This window comes from Ovis canadensis, chromosome 3 (genome assembly GCF_042477335.2).
Source record: "Ovis canadensis isolate MfBH-ARS-UI-01 breed Bighorn chromosome 3, ARS-UI_OviCan_v2, whole genome shotgun sequence".
NCBI lineage: Eukaryota > Metazoa > Chordata > Mammalia > Artiodactyla > Bovidae > Ovis > Ovis canadensis.
The window spans coordinates 170,885,082-170,904,911 of record NC_091247.1 but is presented as its reverse complement, the minus strand read 5'-3'; the positions used below and the strand labels follow the sequence as shown (position 1 = coordinate 170,904,911).

Sequence of the window (19,830 nt, the reverse complement as noted above, 5' to 3'; positions counted from 1 at the left end):
TCTTTTGTGTTTCCATACAAATTTTAGAATTACTTGTTGCAGTTCTGTCCAAATATGCCATTGGTATTTTAATAGAGACTGGATTGAATCTACAGATTGCCTTGCATAGTATTGTCATTTTAATAATATTAATTCTTCCAATACATGAACATGGTATATCTTTCCATTTGTTTGCAATGTCTTCAATTTCTTTCATTAGCATCTTCTAGTTTTTCTAGTTCAGATCTTTTACATCTTTAATGAGATTCAAGTCTAGGTACTTTATTTTTTGATGCAATTGTAAATTGAATTTTTATTACTTTCTCTTTCTGATAGTTCACTGTTAGTATACAGAAACACTATGTTACACAGATTTCTGCATATATTTTTTTTATCCTGCAACTTTATTGATTCATATATTATTTCTAATAGATTTTTGATCACATCTTTATGATTTTCTCTATATAGTATATTTTTTTGTAAACAGTGACAGTTTTCTTTCTTTCTTTCCAATTCAGATTCTTTTTCTTTTCTTTTATTTTATCATCGTTGTCTAATTTCTAATTTTAGAGGAAGCATTTTCAGCTTTTCAATGTTAGGTATGAGGTTGGCTGGGGGATTGTAATATACGACCTTTATTATGTTGACATATAGTCCTTTTAGACCCTCATTGTTGATCATTTTAGTCATAATGGATATTAAATCTTGTTAAAAGCTTTTGTGCATCTAGTGAGATGATCATATAGCTTTTATTTTTAATTATAGGAGGTGATGACATTGATTAAATTGTTGCTACTGACACATACTTGCATGCTGGGGATAAATCCCATTTGAAGATGGTGTATGATACTTTTAATATAATGTTCCAAATTTTTTTGTTAATATCTTGTTGAGGACTTTGCATCTATGTTAAACATGATGCTGGCCTTTTCTTTGGTTGTGGTATCATGTCTGGTTTTGTCATCAGGGTGATGTTGGCCTCATAGAATGAGTTTGAAAGCTGTTCCTTCCTCTTTAATTTTTGTTTGATTTTTGAAATATAAATTTATGTATTTTAATTGGAGGCCAATTACTTTATAATATTGTATTGGTTTTGCCATATTGACATGAATCTACCATGGGTGTACATGTGTTCCCCATCCTGAACCCCCTCCCACCTCCCTCCCTATACCATCCCTCTGGGTTATCCCAGTGCAACAGCCCCGAGCACCCTGTCTCATGCATTGAACCTGGACTGGTGATTCGTTTCATATATGATAATATACATGTTTCAATGCCATTCTCTCAAATCATCCCACCCTCGACCTCTCCCACAGAGTCCAGAAGACTGTTCTATACATCTGTGTCTCTTTTGCTGTCTCGCATACAGGGTTATTGTTACCATCCTTCTAAATTCCATATATATGTGTTAGTATGCTGTATTGGTGTTTTTCTTTCTGGCTTACTTCACTCTGTATAATAGGCTCCAGTTTCATCCACCTCATTAGAACTGATTCAAATGTATTCTTTTTAATGGCTGAGTAATACTCCATTGTGTATATGTACCACTGCTTTCTTATCCATTTGTCTGCTGATGGACATCTAGGGTGCTTCCATGTCCTGGCTATTATAAACATTGCTGTTATGAACATTGGGGTATACGAGTCTCTTTCAGTCCTTGGTGTGTATGCCCAGTAGTGGGATTGCTGGGCCATATGGCAGTTCTATTTCCAGTTTTTAAAGGAATCTCCACACTGTTAATTTTTGGAATAGTTTGAGGATAGGTGTTAACTCTCCTTGAAATGTTTGGTAGTATTCGCCTGCAGAGCTGTTTGTTGGAATTCTGTTTGTAGGGAGGCTACTATTACTGATTAAATTTATTTACTGGCAATCAGTCTGTTCACATTTTCTATTTCTTCTTGATTCAGTCTTAGGATATTATCCATTTCTAGGAATTTGTCCTTTTCTTTTAAATTGTCCATTTTATTGGCATACAGTTTTTCTTAGTAATGTTTTATTATAATTTGTGTTTCTGTGGTGTTGGTTGTAACTTCACTTTTATTTATGATTTTATAGATTTGGGTTCTCTCTCTTTTTTCTTATGAGTCTAGCTAAAAGCTTATCAATTTTGTTATCTTTTAAAATATCAGATATTTGCTTCATTAGTCTTTTCCATTTTTAAAAGTCTCTATTTTATTTATTTCTTCTATGATCATTGTTCTTTATTACTACCCAGTTTGTAGTCTGATTGTCCTTTAATTTATTATTTTTTCAAGTTCTTTTATGTATAAGATTGCTTATTTGAGATTTTTCTTCTTTCTAGAGGTACAATTATACCAGTATAATCTTCTCTCTTAGAACTTCTTTTGCTGCTTCCCACAATTTGGGTCATTGTTTTTCATTTTCAATTGTCTCCAGTTATTTTGATTTCTTCATTGATTTCTGCAATGACCCACGGTTTATTTTATAGCAAATTATTTCATCTCCACATGATTTTGTATCTGAAGGTTTTCTGCAGCTATTTTATTATGCTTGATTTCTAGTCTCATATCTCTGTGGTCAGAAAGTGAAGTGAAGTCGCCCAGTTGTGTCTGACTCTTTGCGACCCCATGGACTGTAGCCCACCAGGATCCTTGGTCCATGGGATTTTCCAGGCATGAATACTGGAGTGGGTTGCCATTTCCTTCTCCAGGGGATCTTCCTGATCCAGGGATCAAACCCAGGTCTCCCGCATTGTAGGCAGACGCTTTACCGTCTGAGCTACCAGGGAAGCAAGATGTTTATTATGATTTCAGTCTTCCTAAATTTAGTGAGACTTGCTTTGTGGCCTAGCATGTGATTTATCCTGAAGAAGTTTCTGTTACTTGAAAAGAGTGTATATTCTGCAGTTTTGGGGTGAAATTTCTGCATATGTTATATTTAATATGTTGAGATATAGTCCCTCTAGACTCTCATTGTTCAGCATTTTTATCACTAATGGATGTTTAATCTTGCAAAAGTTTTTGTGCATCTATTGAGATTATCAGATAACATTTATTTTCAATTAGTTAAGAGGTGACCACATTGACTGAATTGTTGATATTTGTATGTCCTTGCATGCTGGGGATAAAGACTACTTGAAGATGGCATATATAGGTTACTATATATAGGAAGATTATATATATATATAGATAGACATGTATGTATATATAAAACACAATATCTATCTGTCTGACTTCCCAGATGGCTTAAGGTAAAGAATCTGCCTGCTAATGCAGAAGACACAGGGGACATGGGTTCAATCTTTGAGCCAGGAAGATCCCCTGGAGGAGGAAATGGCAACTCATTCCAGTATTCCTGCTTGGAAAATCCCATGAACAGAGGAGCCTGGTAGGCTACGGTTCATGGGGTTGCAAAGAGTTAGACAAAATTTAGCAACTGAGCATTATCTATCTATCTATCATTCTTTCTTTCTATACATATGATTAAGTTGATGATCTCTTAAGTTTGAATGTGAATGTATGTGTATACATGTATGTGTATGCTCAGCGCTCAGTTGTGCTCAACTCTTTGCCACCCAAGGGCTGTTGCTCACAAGGTTCCTCTGTCCATGGAATTTTCCAGACAAGAATTCTGGAGTAGGTTGCTTTTTCCCACTCCAGGGGATCTTCTCAGCTCGGGGATTGAACCCATATCTCCAGTATGTTCTTCATTGGCCAGTGGATTCTTTTGCATTCTAGCAGCCTTACATTTTAAATCCTTGTCCTACTTTTAATGGTTTTGACACCATATTTTATATCTTTTTGCTTTGGTTATCCTTATCACATATTGTAAGTATAAAATATTTTACTACTTTTGTCCTTTAACCTTCTTATACCTTTATAAATGGTTGATCCACTACTTTATATGTTCTTTTTTTTTTTTTTACCAATGAGATTTCTCATTCATAATTTTCCCATTTTTGTTGTGGTCTTTTTTTTTTTTCTGCTTAAAGTCCCTTTACCATTGCTTATAAAGCCAATATAATGATTCTTAACCATTTTAGCTTTTATTTGTCTGGAAAAATCTTTACCTCTTCTTCAAATCTGAATAATTACATTGCTGGGTAGAGTATTCTTAGTTGTAGGTTTTTCCTTTCATCACTTTGAATGCATCATGCCCATGCTACTCATTTCCTGCCTGCCTATTTTCTACTAAAAAGTCATCTGATAGTCTTATACAAGTTTCTTTGAATGTAACTATTTGTTGTTGTCTTGCTGCTTTTAAGATTCTCATTATCTTTAATAGTTGATAATTTAATGTTAATGTGTCTTGATGTGGATCTATGAGTTAATCTAATTTGAATATCTATACTTCCTGGACCTAGGGGTCTGTTTCCTTCCTGAGGTAGGGATGTTTTCAGCCATTATTTATTCATATAAGTTTTCTGTTCATTTCTCTCTTTTCTTTCTGCGATCTCTATAGTGTGAATGTTGGCATACTTGATGTCATCCCAAAAGTCTCTTAGATTATTTTAATTAAAAAAATTATTTTCTTCTTTTTTATGTTCATCATGTGTAATTACCAATGACCTGTCTTTCAGAGTACTGATCTATTCCTCTGATCTAATCTACTGCTAATTCCTTCTGGTGTGGATTTTATTTCAGTTATTGTATTCTTCAGCTCTGTTTGATTTTTATGTATAGTTTCTAACGTTGCTGAAATCCTTATTGTGTTCATTCATTCTCTTTCTGATTTCCATGAGCATTTTTAGATCATTACCTTCAACTCTCTATCAAGTAGATTGATTATCTCCTCTCCGTTTAGTTTATTTTTCTGAGGTTTTGTCTTATTTCATCATCTGGAATGTGTTTATCTGTCTCCTTATTTTGCCCAGTTCTCTATGTATTTTCCTATGTACATCAGTTATAGTTTTCAATCTTGGAGAAGTGACTTTGTGTAGGAAACATCCAATTAGGTCCAGAAGCATTCTCTCATTTGGTCATCAGAGGTATAGACCCTAGTGTTTCCCTCATATGGCATGCATATACCTTTCAGTAATGGTAGGACTTAGTATATTAGGCATGCTGGCAGGTGGGGTTGGACCCCAGCCGAGTTGGCTATGTGGCTATGCCTTGTACATTTGCTTTGAACCCATTGGAGGGTAAGGGATCCCATCCTCATGATTGGTTGAGTAGCCAGGGATGGTGGGTAGTGCCGCTACTGGCCCCCTGGAGAGTAGGGCCAGGTCCTCTTGCAGCTGTCTGCTTAGCCAAGGGATAGTCAGGCTGATGCTGGCCTCCTGGGGGTGGTGATGGGTCCCTGATTTGCGGTCTACACAGCTCAGTGGGGTTTGGGCTAGAACTGAGCATGGGCGGGTATGTCCTCCAGTACTGATAGATTTATGTTTCCAAAATGACACTTGGTAGGCTGATGTCATCACAGTAGAAAGAGCTCCTCAAAATGGCTACTTCCAGTGTTCCCTTTCCAAGGGAAACTCAGTTGCCTTCAGCCTATCCAGGAGGCTCTCCAAGATCAGCAGGTGGGTCTGATCCATGCTTCTTTCAAATTACTGCTTGCGTACTGGGACTTAGAGTGTGTGACATTTTGTATGCATGGTTAAAGATCGAAGCTTCTGTTTCCTACAGCCTTCAAGCTTTTCCAAATAGAAAGTTTGCAGGCTGTCAAAGCTAGATTTTCTGAGAGCTTATCTTCTCTGTGCAGGCCCTTCTGGACTCGGAAGACTAATGTGGGGATGTTGAACAGCTGTGTTGTTCATTGGCAAGGGCGTCTACACATGATACTCCTTCCATTTGTGGGTTGCTAACCCAGAGGTGCAGTCCTGACTACAATGTGTCTCTGCCTCTCCTATCCACCTCACTGTTGTTCCTGCTTCAGGTCTTTAGATATGGAAAATTTTTCTGACAGCTCTTAGGTTATTTATATAGATAGCTGCTTTGTAAGTGCTTGCAATTTTGGTGTGTCTGTGGGAGAAGGTAAACACAAGGTCTTCCTACTCTGCCATCTTTGCCATAATCCCCATCAATAATTTAGCTTCAAAAGATATAACCACAATATTAACAACTAATGCACCTCAATATACAAAGAATAATACATTCTCACCAAAATGTGTGAAATGAGTATAATAATAAACTCATTATACTACAAATATAAAATTCAGATAACATTGAAAAAATACAGAACTTAAGATGCTTCCGCACCTACTCGTGAGCAAGTAATTACTATAAGATCTGGCTTCCATGACAAAATCTAAACTTTGTAGAAATTAAATGAGCCAACCATATTTAGATACTGTACAATAAGCAGCAAATGACTGTAATTCCTGAGAAAAAGGAAACAATTCAAGAAAAATTTAAACATGAATACAAAGCAACTGAAACAAATCAAACACAATCATAAAGTTAAAAATGAAAAAAAAACTAACAGACATTGAGTGATAACTGAGAAAATATTACAAATATAATTAGAAAGGAGGTGATTAGAAAAATATTAGAAACTATAATGGTCAAATTTTCTTTTGAAAGTGGATAGCAACTCTAAACACATACATACAAGAAACTTCACAAAAACCCAAGTAAAAGGAACTGAAAGAAAATGGAATGAAGGTACAGGAGGATAAAATTTCTGAAAATGGATGAAAAATACTGTCAAAGCAACAAGAAGGAAAAAAAATTATATATTTTCAAGAAAAAAGTAAAGCATAGATTTTTTGTCAGAAAAATTCAAACCAGAAGACAATAGAATACTATCCTTAAAGTGCTAAAAGACAAGACAATGGAAGACCAAATGAAAACACTATATTCAGGAAAGATATGTTAGAACTGAAGGCAAAATAATAAACTCATTAGATAAAGGAAACTAACAGAAAGCATTATGCCAAATTTGCACTAGAAGAAATGGTTTCTTATTTCCCAACATACTTGTTGCGGAATCTTTGTATATTCTAGAGTAGTGATCATACAACTATAGCCTCTGGAGCAAATCTTGCACTCAATCATTTACCTTTTGTCTATGGCTGCTTTAACAGTATAAAGGCAGAACTGAGGATGTAAGAAGAGAAGGTATTTCTTTCTCCTTCAGCATGCTTCTTGGATTGTTTCTTATCTTGGTTCTAGCGTCTAGTGGGCAAATCTCACCAGGGTTCTCAGTCTTGGATTTCCAGGCTTCTGTGATACTTTAAGACCATCTCTCCTCATGCCTTGTAATCACAGATGCAGCTATGACTGTCTGATCTTGCTAATACCTATGTTACTTCAAAGTCATCCCACAGAAAACCATAATTCAATTGGGATCGCATGTACGCCCGTGGTGGATTCATGTCAATGTATGGCAAAACCAATACAGTATTATAAAGTAAAATAAAGTAAAAATAAAAATTAAAAAAAAGAAAAAAGAACTAACACCCCCCCACCAAAAAAAAAAAAAAAGATATAGGCAGCTTCCAGTTCACGATGGAAGAGTAGAAGGATGTGCACTCAGCTCCTCCTGTGAGAGCACTAAAATCACAAGTTGCTCCACAACCATTGCCAGGAGGACGCCAGAACCCACTAAAAAAAGATACTCCACATCCAAAGACAAAGAAGAAGCCACAGTGAGACAGTAGGAGGGGCACAATCACGATAAAATCAAATCCCAAACCTACTGGGTCAGTGACCCACAAACTGGAGAACAATAATACCAAAGAAGTTCTCCTACTGTTGTGTAGGTTCAGAACCCCACATCAGGCTTCCCAACCTGGGGACCTGACAAAGGGACTAGGAATCCCCAGGGAATCTGACCTCGAAGGCCTGCAAGATTTGATTACAAGACTTCCACAGGACAAGGGTAAACAGAGACTCCGGTTTAAAGGAACAAACAAAACCTTGTGCACCAAGACTCAGAAGAAAGGAGCAGTGACTCCACAGGAAACTGATCGAACTACTTGCTTTTGTTGGAGGGTGTCCTGAGGAGGCTTGAGCCAGCAGGGACTCACCATAGGGATGGCGGGAAAGGCAGCAGATGTCTGGAAAAGTCCCCTTTGGTGTAAACCCTCTTGGAGTTTGCCGTTAATCCGACCATAGAGCCTGTAGACCTGAGGGCTGGATGGCCTCAGGCCAGAAAACTACCAGGTTGGGAGTGCAACTGCAACCATCAGCACATAGTTAGATCAAGAGAGTTCCAGAAATATATCTATTTCTGCTTTATTGACTATGCCAAAGCCTTTGACTGTGGGATCATGATAAACTGTGGAAAATTCTGAAAGAGATGGGAATACCAGACCACCTGACCTGCCTTTTGAGAAACCTATATGCAGGTCAGGAAGGAACAGTTAGAACTGGACATGGAACAACAGACTGGTTCCAATTGGGAAAGGAGTACTACAAGGCTGTATACTGTCACCTCGTTTATTTATTTATTTATTTATATGCAGAGTACATTATGAGAAATGCTGGGCTGGAGGAAGCACAAGCTGGAAGCAAGATTGCCAGGAGAAATATCAATAACCTCAGATATGCAGATGACACCACCCTTACGGCAGAAAGTGAAGAAGAACTAAAGAGCCTCTTGATGAAAGTGAAAGAGGAGAGTGAAAAAGTTGGCTTAAAGCTCAACATTCAGAAAACTAAGATTATGGCATCTGGTCTCGTCACTTCATGACAAATAGATGGGGAAACAGTGGCTGACTTTATTTTTCTGGGCTCCAAAATCACTGCAGATGATGACTGCAATCATGAAATTAAAAGACACTTACTCCTTGGAAGGAAAGTTATGACCAACCTAGACAGCATGTTAAAAAGCAGGGGCATTACTTTGTCAGCAATGGTCCGTCTAGTCAAAGCTATGGTTTTTCCAGTGGTCATGTATGGATGTGAGAGTTGGACTATAAAGAAAGCTGAGCACCGAAGAATTGACGCTTTAGAACTGTGGTGTTGGAGAAGACTCTTGAGAGTCCCTTGGACTGCAAGGAGATCCAACCAGTCCATCCTAAAGGAGATCAGTCCTGGGTGTTCATTGGAAGGACTGATGTTAAGCTGAAACTCCAGTACTTTGGCCACCTGATGCGAACAGCTGACTCATTTGAAAAGACTCTGATGCTGGGAGAGATTGAGGGCAGGAGGAGAAAGGGATGACAGAGGATGAGATGGTTGAATGGTGTCATTGAATCAGTGGACATGGGTTTGGGTGGACTCTGGGAGTTGGTGATGGACAGTGAGGCCTGGTATGCTACAGTTCATGGGGTTGCAAAGAGTCGGACACAACTGAGGGACTAAACTGAACTGAACTTACTGAGCAAGGCCCTGTGCACCAGATAGCATTGTAGTTGGTCTACAGCTACACTTAGCTTTTCACTCTTATGGGACCACTAGTCTCCTCTTAATTGCTTATACCAAATATTTATTAAGTTTTGGAGTTCACTTAAGCTTGAATTGCCTACACATGTTTTTCTAAATAGAGTCAGTTCAAGTGGAAAGAGCTGTGGAGGCCTCCGTTATCATGGTACATCTTTCTTTCTAGGTAAAACCTGCATTCATCTGTTCTGAAACAAGCAGGCACAGTGGTCCAGTTTGCTTAGAATGACATTCCTGCTTTAGGAGAAGGTTTCTGAGTGAGGTCACTAGCCTATGGTGTTCTGAGCATAAAACTTCTGTCCTTTAAGAGAATGGGAGCAGCTGGAATTGGGGCCCAGTACTCTTGGCCTGGCATTCTTAGGGAAGAGCTTTTGAATGCAGGCTGGGGAGGGATCATCATATGTTTTAGCAACCCTTGCATTGAATAGACCTTCTTCAATGTGGAGCTGGAGGGGACAAGTAATGTTTGCAGCAACAACAATCAAGGGGACATGGTAGCCTTTGACTGTGACCCAGGGGCAGAGGGATCTCTATGTCCCTGCCTGTACTTGCCTGAGTGCACTTTCAGCTCTGCTGGGATGAGAGAGGGCAGGGAGGGAGTGGGTCCTTGTTCAAATGTCATATATTTTCAGTCTTCCTGAGATTTAGTAGATTTTGGTCAATAAATATTTTTTTGTTTGTTCTTTATTTTCAGATATTTCCCTGGTAGTCTCTTCAAATCAAACATATTTATTATGAGATCTCAGAATCTCAAGCTTCAAAAATCAGCAAAGATAAGGAAAACACACATATGAACACATATCAGCTGTATTCACAATATCTAAAAGCTTATTAAACATCAATTGCCCATTTATTTAAGAGTGCATAAACAAAATTTGGTATATATGTACAATGGAAAATGGAATATTACTCAGCAATAAAAAGAATGGGTTACTTAGACATGACAAAATGAAGAAATCTCAAAATCATTTTACACAGTGAAGAAGCTTGAGAGAAAAGACATGCTGTATGATTCTATTACATACCATGCAGATCACTGGTTATCTGGAGATGGGTTTGGAGGGAAGAATGGCCTGAAAAGAGGCATAATCAACCATTTGGAAATGAAGGAAATATTCTGTATCTTGATGTGGTGGTGTTTTAATTGGCCACAAAACTCACAGAGTTGTTCACTTTAAATATATACTGTTTATTTCAAACCAATTACTCCTCAATAAAGTGTTTAAAAAAATAACGTGCAGGTCTTCTTTAGATTCAAGAATTTATATTTTTGAGCAATGATTCAGAAACATCTTTTTTTTTTTGAAAAGATTTCATCTTCACCTGAAGAATAGGAAGCTGCACAATAAAATAGAAAATTTAGTTTTGCTTATTCATAATAATTATATATTTATTATTTTAACTAACAATTTATTTAGATATTTCTTATATTAAAAACTGAATATTAAAAGGAGGCTAAAATTTTAAATATAGTTGGTGTTAGTGTAGCAGCAGCTGAGTGAGGATTAAATACCATGAACACTGCTGCGGCTGCAGCTAAGTCGCTTCAGCCGTTTCTGACTCTGTGCGACCCCATAGACGGAAGCCCACCAGGCTCCCCCGTCCCTGGGATTCTCCAGGCAAGAACACCGGAGTGGGTTGCAATTTCCTTTTCCAGTGCATGGAAGTGAAAAGTGAAAGTGAAGTCGCTCAGTCGTGTATGACTCTTCCTGACCCCATGGACTGCAGCTTACCAGGCTCCTCCATCCATGGGATTTTCCAGGCAAGAGTACTGGAGTGGGTTGCCATTGCTTTCTCTGACCATGAACACTACCTTTTAGTAAAATTACCTAGTTATGACTCTACAATCAGCTATAATTATAAATGTAATGGGATGCCACAAGATGAGATTAAAGTAATAATAATGTTTTAGATAAATGTGGTCTTCAATTTATTTAGGCATGTTTTACTAGCATGCTTTTGCTTGTAAAATACAGAATCTTTCATGCAACATGCTGAGTCCTATAATGGAACAAGCCTTCAAGAAATTCATAATTCTTTTAAGTTTCACCTCACCTAAATCCCAGGCACAGGTTCTTTGCTCACTGGACATTAGTATTCTTTTATTAAACTGAGAAGTAAGAGTTTCTGTAAAGTCCAGACAGTTGACTATCAAGCACATAGGCAAACCAGGATGAGAAAGCTCAGTCTGACCTGACTTTATTTTGTTAACTCTTAATAATTAACTATTATTACTTGTACTATTCTTCTCATTTAGTTTGGTGCTATTTCCCCAGTTAGAGATGCTCAAACATTAGAAGTCATTACTCACTTCTACCTTGTTTTAACTTTATCAACCATTAATTAATATTCAGTTTCGTTTATCTGTAATTTTAAAGGTATTCCCTCTCTCCACTGTCATAAGACAGTGATTATCTTCTTCTATAAATATTTATCTACCACAAGTTACCAACGTGATTTTTCTAAAATGTCGATTTGAACACAATATATTCTTTAAAGAAAAATCCTCAGTGTTTTCCTGTGGTCTGCAGAAAATAAGCCAACCTCCTTGTCTTCTTATATAGATGTGCAAAATTTCCATGAATTTCCTTTTAAGTCTTAAATCTCACTCCCTCTCTTTTACATTAATATCAGGAATTACATTTTTGTAAGTTTAACATATCATTATTTCATTGCCTTTGCACAGAAACTTTTCTATTTCACCTTGCTCAAGTTTATTTATGTTTACAAATGTACTTATGAAGTTTTCCTGATCATAATATCACTCATCTGTAGAAGCTGCTCTGTCTTTGTAATTTCTACCCTTGTGGCTCAGCTGGTAAAGAATCTGCCTGTAATGTGGAAGACCTGGGTTCAATCCCTGGGTTGGGAAGATCCCCTGGAGAAGGGAGGGGCTACCCACTTCAGTATTCTGGCCTAGAGAATTCCATGGACTGTCCATAGAGTTGCAAAGAGCGGGACACGACTGGGCAACTTTCACTCACTTTATTCACTGTGTTTACTATATGACATGTTATTAATAGCTCTCTATTTAGCTATTTTTTCCATCAATTAGTGTGAGCTCAAGCACAGAAATCATTTAAAATTGGGAATTTTTATAGGGCACAGAGTATATAAAAATTCAGTAAGTATTAATTTGATGAATGAATTCTTACTAAGGCATATATAACAAAATATGAATTATCTTTACTTTTATTACAGTTTCCTTGTAAAAAGGTACAATTTTAAAAAACAATTTATCAGTTTAGTAGATATTCAAATGAAGGGGAGAAATAATAATGATTCAAGCCAGAGAAACCATGAGATAAATGTGCCATTCAGTTAGCCTCTGGACAATTAAGAGTTACTTACATTTCACACTTGAGACTGTGTACTGCAGAGTACCTGATTCTCTCATTAGACATTCACAAAGATTTCTTTAGTAAATCTGGTATTTTGTTCTTTCTTTCTTAATACATCAGACTGTGTTACCTCTACCAAGTATATGTGTGTGTATATATATATATATATATAAAACATATGTTATTGACTCAAGATAAACAATGCATCCCAAACAACAGCCTCAAAGAGTAAGAAGTAAAGTTGGAATATATATGTCTTAAAAAAATTACATGGAAACCATTATCATTATCCAAAAGGAAGTATAGAGAAAGTCATTCCATTCCAAAATCAACAGCCAGACAAAATATAGTCCATCTTCCTGATGTATGTATTCTGATTAAGTCCAAATACATCTTCCAAAGTATGTATATGGGATTCAAACAAATAAAGTCTCTTAAGATTTGAATCAGTGCTTCTCTAAGTTATTATAAGTGCAGCACTTTCAGAATATTACATTTATTTAATTCTATTTTCAGTTAATATAGAATTAAATAAACATAGTTTTTTTCCCCAGGATCTTCCTCAGAGCTTCTTTGACATCTTTGTTTCTCAGAGAGTAAATCAAAGGATTCAACATGGGAGTGACTAGGGTGTAACACAAGGAGGCCACTTTACTCAGCTCAGGAAATCTGTCAGGGATGAAATACATAAAAATGATAGCACCATACAGTACACTCACGACTCCTAGGTGAGAGCTGCAAGTGGAGAAGACTTTCTTTCGCCCCTCAGTGGAGCGTATTTTTAGAACTGTGGATACAATATATATATATGACACAATAATGACAATTATGGTAGGCAAAATGATAATGCTGCATAAGAAAAAGGATACCATCTTATGAATGTAGAGATCAGAACAAGAAATCCTCTGAAGTGGACGGTCATCACAGTAAAAATGGTCAATGTTCCGAGAAGCACAAAAGGATAAAGTAAATGTCATGATGGTCTGAAGAACTGAGCTGACACAGCCAAAAAAATAGGAACCAGCCACCAACTGAACACAGAGATGTGTTGACATCTGGACAGAGTAGAGGAGTGGGTTGCAGATGGCAATGAAGCGGTCATAAGCCATGACTGCCAGGAGAAACCCCTCAGTCACAATGAAGAGGGCAAAGAGAAAGAGCTGGGTCACACAGCCTGCAAATGAGATGGACTTGCTCTCAGACCAGAAGTTCATCATAGCCTTGGGTGCAATAACAGATGAATAGAAGAGATCAACGAAGGAGAGGTTGCCTAGGAAGAAATACATTGGTGTGTTCAGCCGGGGGTCAGTCATAATAATGACCATCATGCCAATATTTCCTAGAAGGATCATGGCATAGACAAGCAGAAAAAGCAGGAAGAGGAGAATGTGGAGCTCTGCACGGACCCTGAAGCCAACAAGAATGAAGTCAGTCACTTCTGAGTGGTTGCTTGTTTCCCTGTCACCCATGGCAGACATCTGCAGAGAGGCACAAGGCAAAATAAATGAAACTGTGGTTTTGATTCTAGTGCTATTAATACCTTCTTAAATGTAGAATTAAATTATTTATAGCTTAATAAGATATTATACACAAAACAATTTTAATGTCAGGAAGATGCAGGAATTTGAAGTAGATGTCATTAGGCTTCTTAAATTGTTATTCTTTTAAGCAGTGAAAGATGTTCTTTGGTTATTTTATTTAAATCATAATTGGCAGGGATTTCTGCAAGAAATTAGCCTATTTTATTGCCTAAAATCACTCACATTCTAAATTTCTATTCTTAAAATATTTATAGCTAGAGGCTTTCTTCATCTAAAATTGTAGTATGCACATTATCTAAAATAGAAGTATCTCATGTAATCTATATGATAGTGGTTATAGCCCTCATGAGAGCGAAGCTAGTGTTTGATTCATTACATGACAGTAGTAAATAAATTGAAAATATTTTTACCTTATTTTAGCTCAATATATTTCATTTTCTTTCTTTATGTAGGCCATCTTTGAAAATAGAATAAAATAGACATTATTGGAATAATTAATAACATCCAAAAATCACTAAGTGAAGATAAAGTAATGGAATTTTCCAGAGAAGGCAATGGCACCCCACTCCAGTACTCTTGCCTGGAAAGTCCCATGGACGGAGGAGCCTGGTAGGCTCCAGTCCATGGGGTCACTAAGAGTAGGCATGACTGACCGATGTCACTTTCACTTTTCACTTTCATGCATTAGAGAAGGCAATGGCACCCCACTCCAGTATTCTTGCCTGGAGAATCTCAGAGACAGAGGAGCCTAGTGGGCTGCCGTCTGTGGGGTCGCACAGAGTCGGAGACGACTGAAGCGACTTAGCAGTAGCAGTGGCAGCAATGGAATTTTCAAATATTTTCCTTTTCTCAGGTCATAGCCATTCTCCCAATATATACATTTTTATTGCCTCATTATAAATATTTCATTTCCATTAACAGTCATTTAAAAAATATCACAGTCATTTAGACTTCTTTTTGAGGCAGAGAAAGAAGGTAGTGAATATTCCAATCCTTACACTGCAGTGAATGACTTTCTACCAAGGCTCCATCAATTAAAGAGATCTCACTGTTTAGATAATGCAAGTAAACTTCACTGATACACATAAAGGGAAATTCTTTTCCTGAATTCTGTTAAACCTTAGGTGTTTTAAGATAAATATAATTGGGTAACCATGGATATTTAAAGACCATAGCAATTTGCATCGTCCAGAGTCCATGTTTATGAGCTAGCGTATGGGTAGTGGTGTTTATGATGGTGTTAGTTATTTAAAGTCTGTGAAACCTTCCTCAGGATATTTCAGCATTGAATTTTTGCTCATCCTCTGTGATGGATTCCACTGGGACAGGAGTAATCGTAAAGTCAATTATGGTGTCATAAGTGAAGACTCTTGGGCTGTTGTCCATGAGGACTGAAGTAACCTTAGGTACAAACAGATAGTTTAATAATAGTCAAAAACAAGGGAAAAACAGAAAAATTCACTTGAAATTATTACCTGTATATCTTGATATAGCTATGTTTCATGATACGACAAATGCCCTCTAGATCACAAATTCAAAGACTTATTATGGTTGCTAATTCTGTTCTCCTATATTTAAATACCAAACAGAAAATATGTGGAAAGGAAAGATAACATTCATACAATTAACTTTATATCTTTAGCAAAAATACTTATGAGATTAGGATTTCTATTTAAAAATTCCTTTAAAACTGCAGTGTGACTAAAAGACTACATTAAAATCAGAGACATACTATGCTATTTAGTAAGCCCAAATTGATAAGAATGTCATTTTTCTAAAATATTTTTATATGTTAATTTTAATATTATTTTTAGACCAATTTTTAAATTAAAAATTATGTTTAGAATTTATCTGTGTTTTTTTTTAAGTGTATAGATAGCAAAAATGATGTGGGACCAGAGCTTCTCTTTTATTATAATTCAGTATTAGTAAAAGCTTAATCAGTTTAGGAAGAGAAGGTAGATTGGATATTTTAAATAGGAAAATATTAAATAAGGTTAGTTAAGGCCTGTTTACTGCAAGGAGATCCAACCAGTCCATTCTAAAGAAGATCAGTCCTGGGTGTTCATTGGAAACTGAAACTCCAATACTTTGGCCACCTCATGTGAAGAGTTGACTCATTGGAAAAGACTCTGATGCTGGGAGAGATTGGGGGCAGGAGGAGAAGGGGACGACCGAGGATGAGATGGCTGGATGGCATCACCGACTCGACGGACATGAGTTTGAGTAAAGTCTGGGAGTTGGTGATGGACAGGGAGGCCGGGCGTGCTGCAGTTCATGGGTTCGCAGAGTTGGACATGACTGAGTGACTGAACTGAACTGAACTGAAGGCCTGTTGGTCATCTGTATATTTTTTTTGAAAAATGGCTATTCAGATCCTCTGCCTGTTTTTTAATCAGGTTGTAGTTTTGTTTGTTTTGCTTTTTTGAAGTTGAGTGGCAATAGTTTTTTATATATTTTGGATATTACCATTTTATCAGATATATTGTTTGCAAATATTTTCTCCTATTCAGTAGGCTGCCTCTTCATTATGTTGACAGTTTCCTTCGCCTTGCAAAAGATTTTTGGTTTGATGTAGTCCCATTTGTTTTTTTGTTTGTTTGTTTGTTTGTTTGTTTTTACTTCTGTTACCCTTGCCAGAGGAAACAGATTGAAAAAAATACTGCTAAGACTGATGTTAAAGAACATACTGTCTATGGTTTCTTCTAAGAGCTTTATGGTTTTAGATCCTATTCTAAGTTTTGAATCCAATTTGAGTTTATTTTTGTATATGGTATGAGAAAATAAAAAATTTGATTCTTTTGCATGTAGCTATGCAGGTTTCTGAACATCATGTATTGAAGAACCTGCCTTTTCCCCATTGTGTTTTCTTACCTACTTTATTGTAGATTAATTGACAGGAAACCTGGATTTACTTATGGGCTCTCTATTCTGTTCCATTGATCTATGTGTCTGTTGTTGTGCCAGTACTATATTAATTAGCTTTGTAGTATAGTTTGAAATAAAGGCTCATGATATTTCTAGTTTCGTCCTTCTTGCAAGACAGTTTTGGCTATTTGGGAACTTTTATTCATGTGCTTCCATAAAAATTTTAGAACTATAGTTCTGCTGTAGTTCTGTAGTTCTCTTTAAATATACAATTAGCATTTTATTAGGGATTGCATTGAACCTGTAGGTTGCCTTGTGTAGTATGGTCATTTTAACAATATTAACTCTTCCAAATGAGTATGGTGTATCTTTCTGTTTGTGTTATCATCAATTTTTTCCATCAGTGTCTTATATTTTTCCAAGTTCAGATCTCTTATCTCCTTAAATTTAAATCTAGATACTTTATTATTTTTGATGTGATTATGAATTGCATTTTTCTTAAATTATCTTTCTTGTTCATGGTTAGTGTATAGAAACACTACAGAATTCTGTATAAACTTTATATCTGATACCTTTACTGAATTCATTTATTAAGTCTAATAGTGGTTTTTTTTTTTTTTTTTGGCAACTTTAGGATTGACTGTGTATAGTAGTAACATACCATTTGCCAACAGTGACAGTTTCTTTCTTTCTTTCCAATTTGGATTATTTTTCTTTTCCTTGTCTGATCATCTTGCTTATTCCTAATTTAGAAGTACCTTCAGCTTTCCATTGTTAAGCATAAGGTTGGTTGGGAGGTTGTTTTACATATATTTATATATATATGTAAAATATACATAGCCTTTATTATGTTGAGATATGTTCCATCTAGATCTTCATTGTTGATCATTTCAGTGACAATGGATGTTGAATCATGTCAAAAGATTTTTGTGCTTCTAGTGAGATGATCATATAACTTATCATCAATTAGTAATGAGGCTATAACACTGAATTGGTGATATTGACTCATCCTTGCATCCTGGGGGTAAAACCCACTTGAGGATGGTGTGTGATACTTTTAACACATTGTTGAAAAAATTTTTTTGTTAATATATTGTTGAGCATTTTTGCATCTTGTTTAACAGTGATGGTGACCTTTATCTTTGGTTGTAGTGTCATGTCTGGTTTTGTCATCAGGGTGATGTTGGCCTCATAGAACGAATGTGAAAGTTGTTCCTTCTTCAGTTTTTAGAATAGTTTGAGGAGGATAGGTGTTAACTCTCCTTGAAATGTTTGATATTATTCACCTGTGAAGCTGTCCGGTCTGGACTTCTGTTTGTTGGGAGGTTGCTATTACTGATTAAATTTACTGACAATAAGTCTGTTCATTTTTTCCCTTTCTTCTTGATTCAGTCTTAGGAGATTATACATTTCTAGGAATTTGTTCATTTTATTGGCATGACTGTTCTTATTAATGTTTTATCATTCTTTGTGGGGCTTCCCCAATGACTCAGCAGGTAAAGATTCTGCCTGCAGTGTAGGAGACACAGGAGATGTGGGCTCAATCCCTGGGTCAGGAAGATCCCTGAAGGAGGGCATGGCAACCCACTCCAGCATTCTTGCCTGGAGAATACCACAGACAGAGGAGTCTCACAGACTACAGTTCAAAGGATCACAAAGAGTCAGACACAACTTGCAGTGAGCACAATATGTTTTGTATTTCTGTGGTTTGTAATTTTTTCTCTTGCTTCTGATTTTATATATTTGAGTTTGCTCTCTCTCTCTCTTTTTTTCCTGATGAGCCTAGTTAAAAGTTCATCGATTTTGTTTATCTTTTCAAATAACTGATCTTTGTTTTGTTGGTCTTTCTATTGTTTGTTAGTCTTGATTTTATTTATTTCTGTTCTAATCCTTATTATTTCTTTCTTACTACTCACTTTGTAGTGGTCTTAATTTATATTTCTTCTTCCTTTTTTTTTTTTTACTGTTCCTTTAGATGTGAGATTAGATTGCTTTTTTTGAGATTTTTCTTTCTTCCAGAGGTAGGATTGTACCATTATAAACTTCCCTCTTGGGACTTCTTTGCCTGCTTCCCATAATTTGAATCACTGATTCTCATTTTCATTACTTTTGATTTCCTCTTGATTTCTGCACTGACTCATTGGTTATTTAGTAGCATATTGCTTCATCTCCACATGTTTTTGTAGTTTTTTTCTTATAGCTGATTTCTGCTTGCATGCATGCTCAGTCACTTTAGTTGTATCTGACTCTTTGTGACTCTATGTACTTTAGCCTGCCAAACCCCTCTGTCTATGCCATTTTTTCCCAGCAAGAATACTGGAGTGGGTTGCCATGCCCTACTCCAGGGGATCTTCCTGACACAGGGATTGAACCCACATCTCCTGTATCTCCTTCACTTTAGGCAGATTCTTTACTACTGAGCCACTGGGGAAGCCCATAGCTGATTTCTAGTCTCATGCTGTTATAGTCAGAAAAGATGCTTAATATGATTGCAGTCTTCTCAAATATACTGAGACTTGTTTTCTTGTCTAGTGTGTGATCTGTCCTTAAGAATGTTCTGTGTACACTTGAAACAGTATGAATTTATATATATACATATATATATATAAACTGTGAATATATATATTAAACATATATAAGTTCAAATATCACACACACACATATATCACTCACACACATATATACATGGGCTTCCCTAGGACATGGAAGCAACCTAGATGTCCATCAGCAGACAAATGAATAAGAAAGGTGTGGACATATACACAATGGAGTATTCAGTTCAGTTCAGTTCAGTTGCTCAGTCATGTCCGACTC

General features: G+C 36.4%; 1 protein-coding gene across 1 annotated transcript; it reads right to left on the bottom strand.

The window, feature by feature from the left end:
- Positions 1-13,134: 13,134 nt before the first annotated feature.
- On the bottom strand, positions 13,135-14,076 carry LOC138438297 (olfactory receptor 9K2-like). Its single transcript, XM_069586469.1, has one exon. It carries the CDS (start codon positions 14,074-14,076, stop codon positions 13,135-13,137), a length of 942 nt encoding a protein of 313 aa, XP_069442570.1.
- Between the last annotated feature and the right edge of the window lie 5,754 nt (positions 14,077-19,830).